General features: G+C 41.5%; 1 protein-coding gene across 1 annotated transcript; it reads right to left on the reverse strand.

The window, feature by feature from the left end:
* Window positions 1-317: 317 nt before the first annotated feature.
* Window positions 318-15,224, reverse strand: POGLUT3 (protein O-glucosyltransferase 3). The gene is made up of 8 exons (XM_064171173.1): window positions 14,932-15,224; window positions 10,412-10,609; window positions 8,038-8,324; window positions 6,954-7,170; window positions 5,365-5,561; window positions 4,201-4,395; window positions 3,098-3,202; window positions 318-2,244 (listed from the first exon to the last, which is right to left on the reverse strand). Exons 1-8 carry the CDS (start codon window positions 15,131-15,133, stop codon window positions 2,119-2,121), a joined length of 1,527 nt encoding a protein of 508 aa, XP_064027243.1. The 5' UTR covers window positions 15,134-15,224; the 3' UTR covers window positions 318-2,118.
* Window positions 15,225-15,513: the final 289 nt, after the last annotated feature.

The raw sequence follows: 15,513 nt of genomic DNA on the forward strand, positions 1-15,513 counted from the left end.
AGCTGGCATGCTTAATTGCTTTTGCTGAGCATGCCACTTCCATAAATACAGATGAATATAAAATGTTTGTGGTATAAAGAATAATGTCACAATGTAAGATTTTATCATGCAGTAAAAATTACACAGGGAAGGAAAGGAGCACTGAGTTTCAAGTGTCAGCTTCAGCAACGGAACACTGTTCCTGAATTTTGATGTAGAAAGTTTTATGTAAGATGACCTCTATTTATAGTCTGAAGTTCTAGGATGATTGTCATGCTAAACTAAAATATAGCCACTATATGTATTTATGTTAGAACAAGAAAAACAAGGATAATGAGTAAAGCAGCATGCTCTAGGCTTTACTGTCATAATGTAGTAAAGGACTGACAGTTGCATTAAACCTCTTTAGAAACCTGAAATTCCTTCCTCGCTTAGCATACTGAACAATCTAGTATTTCTTCCTGTCCTAGTGCAGAAATGTTACATATTTTATGAGCAACTTGAAGTGTAGAGCCAAGAGTGAAGCCTGCATGTGGTGTAGACCACTAAACTTTGGGCACCTATACAACTAGGTGAATCCACAGTCTTAAGACATTTCCATTCCTTTTTGTGTAGGGATAATTTGGTATTCATGAACGCTATCTTCTGAGTGTAGCTGAATAGAAGTTGCTCAGACAGGCTACATTAGCCAAGACAAAAATGCAGTGGTGCTTGTGGGCATTGGTCTTGGTATTGGCATTGGTGTTTCAAGACTGTTTATCAATTTTGAAGCAGACAAACGTGGGTACAAATCAAGAAAGCCACATCCAGCACTAAGGATTTTCCTCCGCCCTGCCCAAAGGCACTTTATTGCAATTTACATGGCCAACTCCTTCTGGTCCTGTGAATTTTGTACTGCTAACTTCATGGCTGCATTCATCTTCCTGAAGATCTCTTCTCCAGTCTGGAGCTAAGGCACTTTGGAAAAATTATTTTGAATCAAGCCAAGGAACACAATTGGCTTCCCAGTTGCTTAGTATGGTCTCTAACCATTGGTCTATTTTATGGCAAGTGCAGCATATTCTGTCCTATGTTTGAACTAAAACCAATTCAGTCTCATCTGCTGGCTGATCTCAGTATAAAGCTAAATACGCTCTAAATTCTGAAAAAGGTTAAGATCCCTCTGGGGACTAAGGCACAAGAAAAGTAGTTCATGAACTCAGGTGAAAAAGATGGTGGCATCCTTATCTCTGCACAGCAGTTAAACCTGGGCAGTCTCAAACTCTGCTAAAATTCCAGATGTGTGAATACCTAAGCAGCCTAGAATACTGTAGACGGTATTGTTGAACTAAGAGACCATTTCACTTGGCCTTACCTGAAGGTTCCAATTCCTTTTGTGGATCTGTGCAGATATTCACAGATCTGCTCACTCTCAGGGAACAGGTTTTCAGAGTGGTGTCTTGGCACTCAAAGTACTGATTGTGATAGCTACAGAGTCTGCTTCAAATTGCAATGAATTTTGCTATTTCACAGCCATGGTGCTTATAAAAATATTGTCCTGATGTCTTTTCTTCCTCTCCATTTTCCTCTGAAATGGATAATTATTATGTCCTACTAATCTGTCACAGACCACAAAATAATCTCAAAGCAATACCAGATTTGATATCTGCAAATCTCAAATATTCATTTTCTTTGTCTCGTTAGAAAATTGTTTTGTATACAAGAAACAATCTAACACCGAGGTAAACATTATGACAAAATCATAACACTGTTTTAGTATGCTGGAGATGCTCCTTTAGAATAACTTGCACTGACTCATGGAAGATCTTTTGTGGATGACTGGTTCCTCATAAAACTTTGGTAACTAGGTCCCAGCTGGAACTTGCACAGCACTGCATTCTTCTTCCTGATGATGACGCAGTACATGAAACAAATCCCCCAGACACCCATTTACAGGTTCAGTATCTATCTGGTGGTGGTCATGGAAGCAAAATTGTGGGAACCAATACTGTAGACCAGAATCAGTGTGAAGAAAGATATGTAAATACAAGAAGACTACATAACTATGAATGTTTGCTAGTGCATAAGTGTCTTAGATTTCACAGCTTAATTCCTATTAAACTCCTGCATTGTAAGTGGGTGATTTGCTCCATCCGGTAGTTACAGATCTTCCCTCAAAGGCTTTTTCCTGTGGCAGCTGCATACTGAGTCTCTGTCATCAGGCTGAGGTACCAGTTCCATTCCATCCCGTATTTCAGGTTTGCTGGCTTGGCGTTCGGCATATTTCTGAAGCAGGTAAACAACATTTAAGAATGCTGTAAGCATCAGCGTGTAATTCCCAGAACAGAATTTTCCTCCTCCCTTCCCCTCACAAGCTTGCCTTTATCCAGCCTCCTTATGTCATTGTTTACAACCTGTGTACAAGGTGTCTTTATAACACACCTACTAATACGCTATATTGCCTCTGAAAGCCTCCTTTAATGTTTTCCTCTGTCCTATTATTAACAGTAATTTCAATATTGGCATTATTTGTGCCTCTAACCAGTTCGTGCCTCTAATGCTGTCAATTCTGTATGCTGAACAGTTCCTTAATTTGTGTCAACCTGTGGCTGCTGAAGTTGAGGTCTAACTCTGCGCAGCAAAACAGGAAAAATAAATGAGTACTTTCAGAGAACAGAGAATTCTTTCACTGGAGATTTGTATCTCCTAAAGAAGCAGAAAGTACTTGACCTGCTTCACCCCTTACACTCTAGTAGCCATATGTTTGAATTTCTTTTCCATGTAATCATTGTTTTGCAGTACCATAGAGTAGCTCATGAGGGAGTAAGACTGAGGGCAAAACAGAAGAAAGTTGCGTACAGATTCTCTTGTACATCTGTTAGAAATAATGTATCAAATGACACTGAAAACAGGTCTGACTGTGGGGAGGGGGTGAGACAAAAAGAAACCTGATTCTACAAAATAATTGTTATGTCAGGTTGCCTCTTTAATTACGAAGCAAGCTTTGCAGAGGTCTTCACGCTGATCTGCCATAAACAAATACGAACCACATCTGTTATTGCTAAAAGTAAGGACTGAATATAAAATGTGTGGCATCAGTGGGAGTTAGCAGAAAGTAATCACTATCTGTTGTACACACCTGGAGCACTTTGTAATAGTAGCAGTAAAACCTGTGAGGCTGAAGTAATTCTCTGGCCATTAATTGTCCTTCTTTAGCAATTTTTCTTGCTTCTTCATCATTTGCCTGGAAAATTGAGAAGAAACAAATGAATAATAGAGAATCAGAGTTGCTCAAAGCCTGGCTGGCATTGTAAATTTTATTAAAGGGGCTACTCAAATCTACACCAATTACTGGCAGACTGCAAAGGCATACTTTAAATTGCAGATTTAAACAAAAATACTGGATTGCTTTTATGGTCACAACTGGTACCTTAAGGCTATCAATAACAACTTTCATGGATAATATATACAGTTTTGAAAACTCATTTGATTACTGCTCTACTGTTTTGTCCAAGCCACAAGCTTCTGCAAAATCAAGTCTGACATCTCCCAGGCATATTTTGTTTTCACATAAGACAATGCCACAGGTGTTGTCCTCTCATAAGCAGTGCCTTTCAATGCCTTTCTTTTAACAACAGCTTTGACTGAATTCATGTACCTACCTTGAAGATTTTTAGGTCTGTATTTCAAAGCTTTCAGTATTCTTGTCTGATTCTTCATGATGAACTACAGTACTCTCAGAACAGAAACTTTTCCTGTTTTTTTAACCTCATAGCTAAACTTAAAGCACTGTCACATGATTATATCAGCTGGTTTGGTTACAGAATCCCAGCTTCTCAATTGGAGCACGTTATAGAGCAGCTTTTTTTTGTACATTCAAAAAACAACATGCAGTGACTTCTGTTCAAGCCAGAACCTAAAAAGAGTGATAGAACTAATCAAGTCATACCTAGGGTTCTGGGCATTTCTTTGAACTTGGCCTGCACTAGGACTGTGACTCGTGAAACACTTCTGCACATACCTAAAATGAATTCTTAAGTATTTCCCTGAATAGTGGTGGTTACTTGATTTAAGGCCTTCCCATCTTACACTAACAACTGAATGTACTTCCTTTACCCCAGAATCTCAATAGAGTTCATGCAAAATATGTATGGAAATAGTAAAAGAAGAGAGTATTAAGGCAAATTGATTTGTTTACATATTTGTTCACCATGTTGAATTTGAATTAGTAATGGAACTTACCTTTGCCCATTTTATTTTCTCTAGCAAGTCCTCTAAGTTTCTCTTAACTGGAACATAATGTTTCCAAGGTTTTAATCCAATATAAAAATGTTCATAGTACTGGGAATCTTGCTTCAATACCAGGCTGTCACCCAGCAAGAGGTATGGAAACCTGTAAGCTGCTACAGTCCCATCTACATTCACTTGGTATTTGTACTGTAGTATGAAGATAAAGGAGGAAAAAAAAGGTAAAATGTTTTGAACCAGAGTAGAACACTGACTGTAAAAGACTTTCAAAGGTAAGATGTAATTGTGCTTCTAATTCTCATCTTCAAACCTGTTTTGTGTTAAGCAAATGTAGATTCATTGTGTTCTGCGTAGCATAATGGATAAAGGCTTTGTTTACAACCCAAGACTGAAAGACAAGAACCTTTGTGTCACATGAACTGCCTGATGGGTATTCCAATAAAGTGTCCTGGGACAGAGTAAGGGGTAGAGCTGGGAAGGAAATAAAACTATGCCTAAATTCAACGTGAGTAAAACTGTTCTGACTTAAAATCACGCTGCCGTGAAGACTATTCTGAAACACGTGTTATTATATTAAACACCCTGAAACATTATACTAAAAGCAACTGTGAAGGTGCTGCTCTAGCAGATATTTTTGGCTACTACAGCATTTCTGATATATTAATCTCTGGAACAAAATTTCATTTGCCATATATTACAAATTTTTTTTCTGGACTCTGTCCCTTTTACCACTCTGTCCAGATACCTCTGCTGCAGTGGAATTTGTGTGTCTGAAGTGCAACCAAAACATCCATCAATTTGTCTAACTTGTTACTGCAAGGACTTTCTGACAACCATAACTTACTTGCAGTGGACCTGTTTACTCCACATAAGAGAAACTTTGATAGTAAGAAAGCAAATTTACCAATCTCTTAAAAAAAAAAATCTCCAAGAACTCTCTCTGAGGGACTCCAGGAAAAAAGTATAGTGGCTTTCTTTAGAAGTGTTTTATGTTATGACTTTGATTGTAGGTGGTCTATTTACCCTGCACATACCACTGTTCCTAGTGTAGCATAACTGTTTAATTTATTGGGTGCAATTAGCAAAAGTAAGCCTTGTCTTCTGAGTTCTTACGAACCTGACAGCAAAATTAACCCAAGACCATAACTTGCTTGCTACCTTAAAGAAGTCAAAGAAGCCCATCAGCTGAACCTTCCCCAGCTCTTTTTCTTTTTCTCTGAAGAAGAAATATCCTGTTATTCCAGCATCTAGTAGTTCTGGATTTTCCTTGGATAACTTGACAAGATGGAGACGTTCTTCTCGGCTGTCTCGACCCCTAAATAAAGCTCGCTCAGTTTTGTTTTCCCAGAAAGGGCCTACAAGCATTGAGTAATAAGGTAAAAGCAAATAGTAATGAAATATTCATGATGTGTACTGAAAATAAGGAACTTGCTATGACAGTGGCATCACATTCAGAAACATAGTAAACCAGGCATGATTTCTTTCAGTGAATCCATAATCATGTGTTAATCACAGGGTTTAAACTCTCAGTCCTGGCCTGAATTTTGGGATGAGAAACTAAGCCACTTAAAAAAGTAAAATCAGAGAACTGCTTTTTCACTTAGCAATTTTACATTTAAATAACTTTACATATCTTGAAAGCAACACAAAGGATTGTAAGCAAATTATGTAAGTAAAGTACTAACAATTATTGTCATTCTTCATGCATAAAACCCAGCCACAGTAACAAAAATTTCTTTAGTGAAATCCACCTCTGTTATCCAGCAATTTAGTTACATCTTTGAGGAATGACTTAATGGATACTTTAAAATGGAGGAAAAAAAATGGCTATACTGTGTCCTCAAGGTACTTAGCAAGAGCCTGAAAGACTATCTCTGCTTACTCTCTGCTTTTAAAAACATTAAATATGTCTTTCCTCATCCTTCTGCTGGAAATTTCCTTAAAGCATCTATTGGAATAGGCTCTTATCAGCTAATTAAAAAAGCAGCTCTACCAAATAAGTAAACACAGACTGCTTCAAACTGATAACTTCATTGAAACACTTAATTAAAAAACTAGTAAGAGAAACTGTGAACTCATCAAATAAAAATAAATACCTCCTCACTCAAGCTTTAGTCCTTAGGTATTGTTCATGCCATTTATCTGATCCCTAAATATTCATTAATTTCCTGGGGCTGAGGAAGCCACCTGTCAGTAAAACTGACTCTTCCTTCAAAGTTAGAAAAACAGATCTGAAGATCTGACTCTGGGGTGTTATTTTTTTCATATACAGACAATATATTCTTATAGGAAAGAGGCTGCAGCATAGTACCAGCTTGCTCCTTTCAGGATTCAAATTAATTATTTCTGTAGCAGAAATAATTAATCCATGTTGGGCCACATCAGTGTCAGGGAAAGGATTACTATTTGATTAGAAGGAATGTATATTCAAGTCCTCCACTGAGGAGAAAAGCCTTCTAATTATATTTACTTTGGCAGACCACAGTGCCTACCTTCTAGGTACCTTTCAGTTAAAATTCACATTATTGCAAATTGGACTTCTTAAATTTTGGCTCTAAATGCATATTGAATTTCTACTCAGTAGCCTTGTTGAAAGTGTTTACAATCTACAAAGACTAACCTGCACGTATTAAGAGGCTTCCTAAGGCACTCTGTTAACCCAAGACTTTAAAAGATGATGTGAAGGCAACTTGCTTTTTTGATGAAATTGACAAATGCTTCTTTAAAATCCATGTTCTCTAATTTACCTGTATTTCCTTGAATAGAAAGGAGATCATTTGTGACTCCTCGTAGGGTTTCAAGAGTTGAGTGGGTTACATCATACGTTGGAAGGACTATATCTCTTGAATCTACAGAGCCACACCATGAAATGACAGGTAGAGGACCAGGTGTATCATTAGCTTTCCGATACTCAACTGGCCAATCTCCAACATTAAGATAAAACTCCACATCAGGAAGATGAACCTAAATGTAAGAAAGGATTACCTAAGTAGGGATAATACACAAAGAGAGAAGCTGCTTGTCACTCTTAACCTATATTCCTCAGTTCTTCTATTTCATAGAATGGCTTAGGTTGGAAAGGACCTTAGAGATCACCTACTCCAACCACCCTGTCATGGGCAGGGACATATCTCAACTAGACTCAGCTGCTCAAGGCCTCGTCCAACCTGGCCATGAACACCTCCAGGGTGGGGGCACCCACAATGTCTCTGGACAACCTATTGCAGAGTCTCACCACCACTGTACTGAAGAGCTTCTTCCTAAGATCCAGTCTAAACCTACTCTCCTTCAGCTCAAAACCATTTCCCCTTGTCCTGTCAGTAGACACCCTTATGAAAAGTCCCATTGCAGCCTTCCTGTAGGTTCTCTTCAGGTATTAAAAGGCAGCTGTAAGGTCCCCTGAATCTTCACCAGGCTGAACATCCCCAGCTTCTGCAGCCTATCCTCACAGCAGAGGTGCTCCAGTCCTGGGATCGTCTTTGTGGCTCTCCTCTGGACTTGCTCCATCAGCTCTTATCAATAAACCTACTATACAGCTAACAGATTTAGCTGAGTTTAAGGTACAGATTTCCAGTTTCTGTCCCACAAGCAAGTATGAAAGGAACAGTCACAGGGGCCAGGCAAAGGCTCACACAGTCGAGCTTTAACCCTTGCAGCTTTCCTAGCAATTTCATTGCTATCGAGCTCAGCCCCCGCACATTATTCCTGTCATCTTAATGAAGAAATGAAAGCTAAATCTCACCTCAGGACTTACAGATCTGAGGATACAACAAATGCAGTATTGCCATATTAGAATGTGACCTAAGAGTCTTAGAAGACCAAAACTGATACCTTTCTTGCCAGTGACAGTAACATTTCATCGGAGAACATTTTGAAGTCTGTGTATTTCCCCAGGGAGCGACGGTAGATGCGATTACCAAGAATAGTGTAGTGAACTATAGCACCTCTGGTCTCACTGAACTTTGTGGAGATTTCCTTAAACATTCGCTGAAGGTCAATGGTGGGAAAAGAAAGGAAGTCCTTTGTAATCTGAGCTTCTTGGGCTGGACAAGACATAATGTTCTGCCAGATCTCAGGATCTTCTTCAGGACAGTCACAATATTCATGATAAACTGGGCCTGCAGAAAATAAAGCACTGAGAGTCTATATAAAATCATAGAATCAGTCAGGGTTGGAAGGGGCCACAAGGATCATCTAGTTCCAACCCCCCTGCCACAGGCAGGGACACCCTACCCTAGATCAGGCTGGCCACAGCCTCATCCAGCCTGCCCTTAAACACCTCCAGGAACCACCTGCAGGTGCTTCTGCATCATGATTCCCCAAACACACACACATACATGCACATAAATGTAAACAGTACAGTGCCTTGACATGTTTTCTTCAAAGCTTTCTAGTTCTGCTGGGAAATCATCCTCTCTATAACATTTCTGGAAATTAGCAGTGTAATTGGGAAAGCAGCAACATTCTTTCAGAAATCAACACAGTAGATGTTTTTGCTATAAATGCTAAAATTCATCTGTAGAGTGAATTCTCATTATTCTGCTACATGCCCACCATGTAGGGTATTCAGAATTGTTCTAAGTGTCCATAACTAGCAAAGCTCAGGTATTACAGCTTCAATTTTAGTCTAATGCAAAACTTTGATACAGGAGTCTTTACCTGTGGCATAAGGCAGTTTGGTTTATAGAAAATTAACTATTCTTTCTGTCCCTTTGAAGGAGGGAGCTTAGGTATAAGCAAGAGCCTTGTACAGAATGTGGAAAAAGCTGTTATTTCATGGAACTCTAGTCAAAACAGGTACTGTTCTGTGTCATAGTTTTATTGCGGCTTGTGCTGGTTTGAGGCTGATCAGAATATTTTAATGAGAGAAATTAGATAATTGACTGTGAAAAGAAAGCAATAGTGATGTTTACTACTGCTAGTGGTTTTGCTTAGGGATATAAAAACAAGAAACAATAACAGTCTTTGCCTGGCTGTCACCTGTTTCACTATCTCTGCCTGAACCTTCATAACTCAAACTAACCATTATTCTAACCCCTTGCCAACCTTTTGCAGCTCTTCCCTGCATGTAAGTGGGATCTTGAGATAAGGGAGGGGGTGTTGGAAAGAAGGAGGAAGGAGGGGAGTTGGTGTGAAAGCCCTTCTGGGCAGCTTTGCTGGTTGGGAGGATTTTTACATCTCTGTATTACTTTTAACTTGTATATTACTGTATATAGCTGTAAATACCTGTATATATTGTGTACATATATATATTCTTGTAAATTGTGCCACACTATAAATACAGCTTCATTCCTTAACTTCCAGCCAGCTGAGTTAGTCTGGTGAATTCCTAGCCATGTCTGAGGGCGGATAACTCCCAAACCTGAACACTGCTAACAAATGCACACTAGCAAAAAGAAGGCATACTACTTTGAGAACTGAGGACAATTTCACTTCAGTTTGAAGACACTTCTAAGTTTGTATTTATGAAATTCAATTAATTAAAAAACAAACAAACCAAAACATCACATTCTGGTTAGAAGAAATAATGATGAACTGAAATAAGACTCTCCAGAGAGCTGACTTTTATTATCTTTGCTAAACAGCAAGAGAAGGAAGTTAAAGCAGCAGATCTGGAGAGAATAATTTGTCTTTCTTCCCCTGATTTTAAATAGTTTAATAATTTGCCTTTTCCCCCCTGATTTTAAATAGTTCTTCCACAGTACAGACCTGCCCTGAATTAAACTAGGCTAATGGAAAGGAAGTTAAATATTCTGGTTAAAGAAATACTGTCCTTGCTGTTACAAAGAATCACACTTTTTAGTGGTCACAAATTATAAAGTGTTTGTAACAACATAAACTTGCTTTTGCAGGTAATATTTTGGAATTAGATAAAATGACACAATGCTTAAGTGAATGCATGCATGAAAACAGTAATACAGGCATTTCTTTCCTATTCTTTACGAAGAGATCCATTTCCTTATGCAAGAGGGAAGATGTCCAGGCCCGTTACCTTAATGTGAGAGGCTATAATCTATCTGCTTATGCATCTGTAACTTGGCAATGTATAGAGGCTGTCGCTGCTTACTTCTCTGTATAAGAACACTTGTGAGGAAATTACATCAACAAGGAACAGCAAACCTCTCAATTCCCACCTCTTCCTCTAGAAGGAAATTCATAACACTTCTGGAGCTACATTACATTAACAACAGCAAAAAATCCTTACCTTCCAAAATATAAGGAGACTGAGCTACATGCTGATCACCGTAAAGTATCTCAATTTTTAACCCTTTTCTGACACTCCCATACATCCTATACCTCATAAGAAATGTCCCATCATTTCTATCCAAAGGGCGAGGAGTGTAAATTCTGGTGACTTCTTTTGGAGAAAGTGTTTTAATTACCACTTTAAACTGGGTTCTTCCTGCAAAGAGGAAAGTAGAAACAGATACAAACAGTTTAAGCTATTGGAATTACATATACAAAATAAATATGAGAACCAACTCTACTGAATCAAACCCATGGAATTTAATTTAATTTTACACTAGAAATGTTTTTATTATACTGAGTTGGTAGAATTAATTTCCAGTGATGGGAGATCATCCTACTGAATTTTCTTCATCATCACATACCTAATAGATGGAAAACCCATAGAATGAGATAAAACATTAAACAATGATTACAAGATAGAAGGCCAACAGTAATTTAAAAAAAAATTAAGTCTACTACTAAGTTTTCAAGTTAGTGCCATGAGGAGCAATTATTTCCTCTAGAGGAAGAAAAGTAAGAAACCAAGTTAAAGTAACAGGAGAAAAAAAAATACTTGCCAGCTTGTGGAAAGGTATGTGCAGCATGCAGGGGTCAGATACAAATTGTTCGCTTTTGGGTTGCATAACTGTCTTGCAAATTTAAAGTCCCAGCTACTGAAAAGCAGGGATAAGAGAATGACAGCAGAGATGTTTCCTGGACATCTGTCTGACTTGCACATAAAGATCACCAGCATTTCACTGTTAATGCACTGTGACTTTTAAAATGGAATATTTTGTGGATAACACAAGGTTATATAAACATAAATCTGTTACATTCCCTTATTTTCCTCACAAATGGTCATCACCAACTTTATTCTTTAAAAAAAAAGGAGGGCAGACTATGCACAAACTGTTACAGTCTAACCATTGCAAACCAAACAATTGCAATGAATGCTACCACAAAGTAGTATACAGAAAGAAATCAAACTGAAGAGATGCTGATAAAATCAAGCTGTTACTAAAAATGTAATGACTGCTTGACTGAGATATGATGGTCAGTTTTGTACAATGTGTATTTTAACAAACTTTGCACACAGAAATCAATAAACTGATGTGGTAAGTACAAGTCATTTAATGCTCAGTCATGGCTTTTTTAGAAGCAATGCTGGATCCTGAAACTTGATTCAAGTCAACTACTGTGCAAGGGTCTCCAGATGAAATTAAGCAGAACCCTCCCTTGTGATGTCAGACATGTATATCCTGATATGTTGTGTCTCTCCACACAGAGAGTAGTTACCTTGAATACTCCTCATTATTCCAGATATTGTTGTCAGAGTCAGTTCTTCAATCAACAAGCATACGGTTAGTGTCTGCGCACAGAGGAATCTCTCATGGATGATCACACCTCCCTCTTCTACTTTGTGTTCCATTGTGGATGATTTGTAATTGTACCTCAGTTTTCTTACTATTCAAAGTTCCTGCTAGCTGAAGATGCCAAGAAGCAAGTCAGAATACCTTCACTTCGCAGTATATGGAAGAAATAAAATGAAGCAAGCATCCATTCCTTCCTGGAACAGCAGCGTGGCAAGCAGCACTCCCACCAACTAAGGAATGCAGAATATTGTCTTCAGTAGCTAGTAGATCTACCATGACAATCATAGACTCATCTGGGTTGGAAGGGACCTCTGAAGGTGATCTAGGCCAACACCCCCGCAGTCAGCAGGGACATCCTCAACTAGACCATGTTGCCCAGAGGCCTTTTGAGCCTCACCTTGGCTATCTCCAGGGATGGGGCCCCAACCACCTCCCTCTATGATTCTATGATTCCCTGGGCAATCTGTTCCAGTGTTCCACACCACCCTCATAGTGAAGAACCTGTTCCTCATATCCAATCTAAATCTGCTCTTCTCTAGTTTGAAGCCATTTGCCCTTGTCCTGTTATCACAGGCCTTTGTAAACAGTCTCTCTCCATCCTTTTTGTAGGCCCCCTTCAGGTACTGGAAGGCCACTACTGGGTCTCCCCAGAGCCTCCTCTTCTCCAGGCTGAATAACCCCAGCTCCCTCAGCCTGTCATCATAGCAGAGGTGCTCCAACCTCATGATCATTTTTGTAGCACTCCTCTGGACCCACTCCATCAGGTCCACATCCTTCATATATTAAGGGCTCAATGCCTGGATGCAGTACTCCAGGTGAGGTCTCACCAGAGCAGAGTCAAGTGGCAGAATCCCCTCTCTAGATCTTCTGGCAATACACCTTTTGATGCAGCCCACGATGCAGTTTGCCCTCTGAGGTGCAAGCTCACACTGTCTGCTCATGTCCAGCTTCTTGTCCATCAGCACTCCCAAATCTTTTTCTACAGAGTTCCTTTCTATCACCTCATCCCCCAGTCTATATTTACAGTGATGATTGTTCCAGCCTAAGTGCAGAACTCTGCACTTGCTGCTGCTGAACCTCATGAGGTTCACCTGGGCCCATCTATCCAGCTTGTCCAGGTCCCTCTGGGTGACATCCTGTCATCCAGATTCATCCAGATTTGTCTGATTAATTATCAGTCCAGAGTGATTTCCAGAAGTGCACTTCTGACTTCTGAGAAGTAGATGTATCTTAAGATGGATGTCCAGATACATGGTACTTCCTTTTCAGAGAAATGAGAGGACACCTTGCTTAGCTTAGCTGGTAGGCTGAAGACATGCGAGCGGCAGTAATCCTGTCTGACATTTCCTTGGGCAAGTGTAGATATAACTCAAGCAGTGCTAATAGTATTACAGTCCCAGAACAACTTGTATGAAGTATATATTGGTTCCAATGTAAGACTGTCACAGCTTGGGATCTCTACAGCTTGCATCTATACCAGTAGAATTGATTTAGATTGGGAGATCCTCATCTTGTCTTGCTCTATCTGCAAGCAAAGTCATCATCAAGGAGTAAGTAAAGTGTCATTTTCTCATACCTTTTTTACATCTGGCTATTGATTACCTTTCAAGATAGCATAAAGTAGGAATAAAATGTAAGAATGGCTGTTTGACCACAGGCCATACATTGACCTTTACACCTCTTCAGCTGCACTGAATTGTTAAAGGATCCCTAGCACTCTTCTAAATAATTCTTGGCATGGCTCAGCAGTTAGCATGGGCTGAGCCAAGAGCTCTTCCCTGTTGGCAGCATGCATACGCTGCCTTGGTTTGGAGGCTACATAATGTCATGGTATGAATGGAGACCACGCCATGCCAGATGGCATCAGGACCTGGAGGCACTGTCAAGACACTGAACTTACTAATATAAATACTAACATTACACAAACACAATGAGGTCAAAACTAGGTTCCCAGTACCCGTGTTCTATCAGTTTATCTTGGGAGGATTTAAACTAGCATAAGATTCTAACCGAGTTTCACACCTTACTTGCTGGCTGAACCCAAGGCTCTCCCTGTGTGGCAGAAATCAGCCTCCACTTCACTGGAAGTCTGCTTGCAGTCGCATTCTTCAGTGTAATTACAGAACCCACTGCAATCCTGCACCAAATTGCAACAACAGCTGGAGAAAGTCCAGACCTGAGCTATCTGGGGTTCTGTCAGTCTGAAGACATAACTGGTATAATATCTACCTACTCTTTAATTTCCTAAGCAGCAGCCTTCTGACGGCAAGATTGGAAGAGGCTGTGCATGCTTGGGAGATAGTCACTCAGCACTATCCGAACAGTGAATAACAGAGAACAAAATAACCAGCCCTACCCTGTCTAAGTTAAATTCCTATGGTGCCTATGTCCGCGTTTTCGTCATTATGAAATTTGCAATTCAAAAGCTGTTTTTTATTCTAAATCAAATCTGTGGAGCATGTGGAAGTAACCTGCAACAGAAATCAGGGACTGTCTGCATACTGCTGGACCGTGAGCACAAATCCTAATTCCCACCCTCTGGAAAAGCGTCAGGGACCAGTTTGTGCTTGTGCTCAATAAACATGACAGAAACTACTCCTTGACAAAGCAGCTCTAGGTAACGGAGCCCAGAGTAATGACCGGCACATAAAACTTAAGCAGCTGGTGTACGTGCAGCATTAAAGACAATTACATTTACACTTCTGAGCGGGTTAATGGGATTTCTTTACATCCAGCAACTCCAGGGACACGAGTTTGCTTTAAACTTGCTAGTTGGCTGTGGAAAATCACATCCCGACTAGTGGAGGCCGTGAGTTAGGACGCGCAGCTCTACAGAAAGTGGCACTCGGCTGCACCAGAAGGACGGGATTTGCCCACGTGCTCCGCTCGCCTGCGTGTCCCGGGCGATGCGGGGCCGCACAGGATACTGAGCGGGGCTGAGGGGGCTTGAGCGGGGAGGGCAGCCAGGGGCCGGCAGCGGTACAGCAAACGCTCGCGGGAGGGGATGGGAGAGCGAAAAGGGAAGCGGGTAAGGGGTAGGTAGCTCCCACCGGCTCCTCCGCTGACACGGCAGACCCGGGCAGGGTGTCGGTGTCGCGGCCCTGTCCGCCCATGGGCACGGTACCTGGCGGGGAGCGGGAGAAGTTGCGTCCGGCCACGCTGACCGCCTGGATGTAGAAGTAGCGCACTGGCAGCGTGAGCCCCGCCTCCAGCCCGGGGCCCCACACCAGGCTCCGCTCAGCGCTAACGGCGTCCGCCGACTCCGCTGGCCGTAGAAATGGCAACGCAGCGCCCAGCAGCAGCAACAGGAGCTTGCGACTCCCCATCGCCCCACCGTGCGCTACCGGCCGCTCCCGTCCGGAGCGGGGGGCCGAGGCGTCCTCCGAGCCTGCGCGGCCCCTTGCCCGCTCCTCGCCGGCAGCCACCGCCTGCTCCCCGCCCCGCGGGGCGGCCCGCCGGGGCCGGGGAGTGCCGGAGGGAGGCACGGGAAAGGCGCTGCTGTCCCTCCCTCCCGCCTCGGCCGGGGACGAGCCGCAGGGCGCGGGCGTGGGCCGTTCCAAGGGGGAGCCCACGGGAGGTCGCGGAGCGAGAAACTTCTGCGAAACTCTTGTCGCAGAGGGTAGCATGCCGCGCGTGAAGACGCCGCGAAGGTGCCCAGAGCCGATGGCACTGCGGCGGCCCGGACCTCCCGCGGCCTTCCGACTGC

Source organism: Pogoniulus pusillus, chromosome 3, assembly GCF_015220805.1.
Source record: "Pogoniulus pusillus isolate bPogPus1 chromosome 3, bPogPus1.pri, whole genome shotgun sequence".
Lineage (NCBI taxonomy): Eukaryota > Metazoa > Chordata > Aves > Piciformes > Lybiidae > Pogoniulus > Pogoniulus pusillus.

Bases quoted from the DNA above. Each gene is read 5' to 3' on its own strand.
- POGLUT3 (XM_064171173.1), bottom strand. From the start codon at position 15,133: ATGGGGAGTCGCAAGCTCCTGTTGCTGCTGCTGGGCGCTGCGTTGCCA. The intron at 7,171-8,037 runs GTATCAGTTTTG...TCTTACATTTAG, and splicing joins TACTGTCACTGGCAAGAAAG to GTTCATCTTCCTGATGTGGA. The intron at 2,245-3,097 runs GTGTGTACAACA...TACCTGCTTCAG, and splicing joins ACTATTACAAAGTGCTCCAG to AAATATGCCGAACGCCAAGC.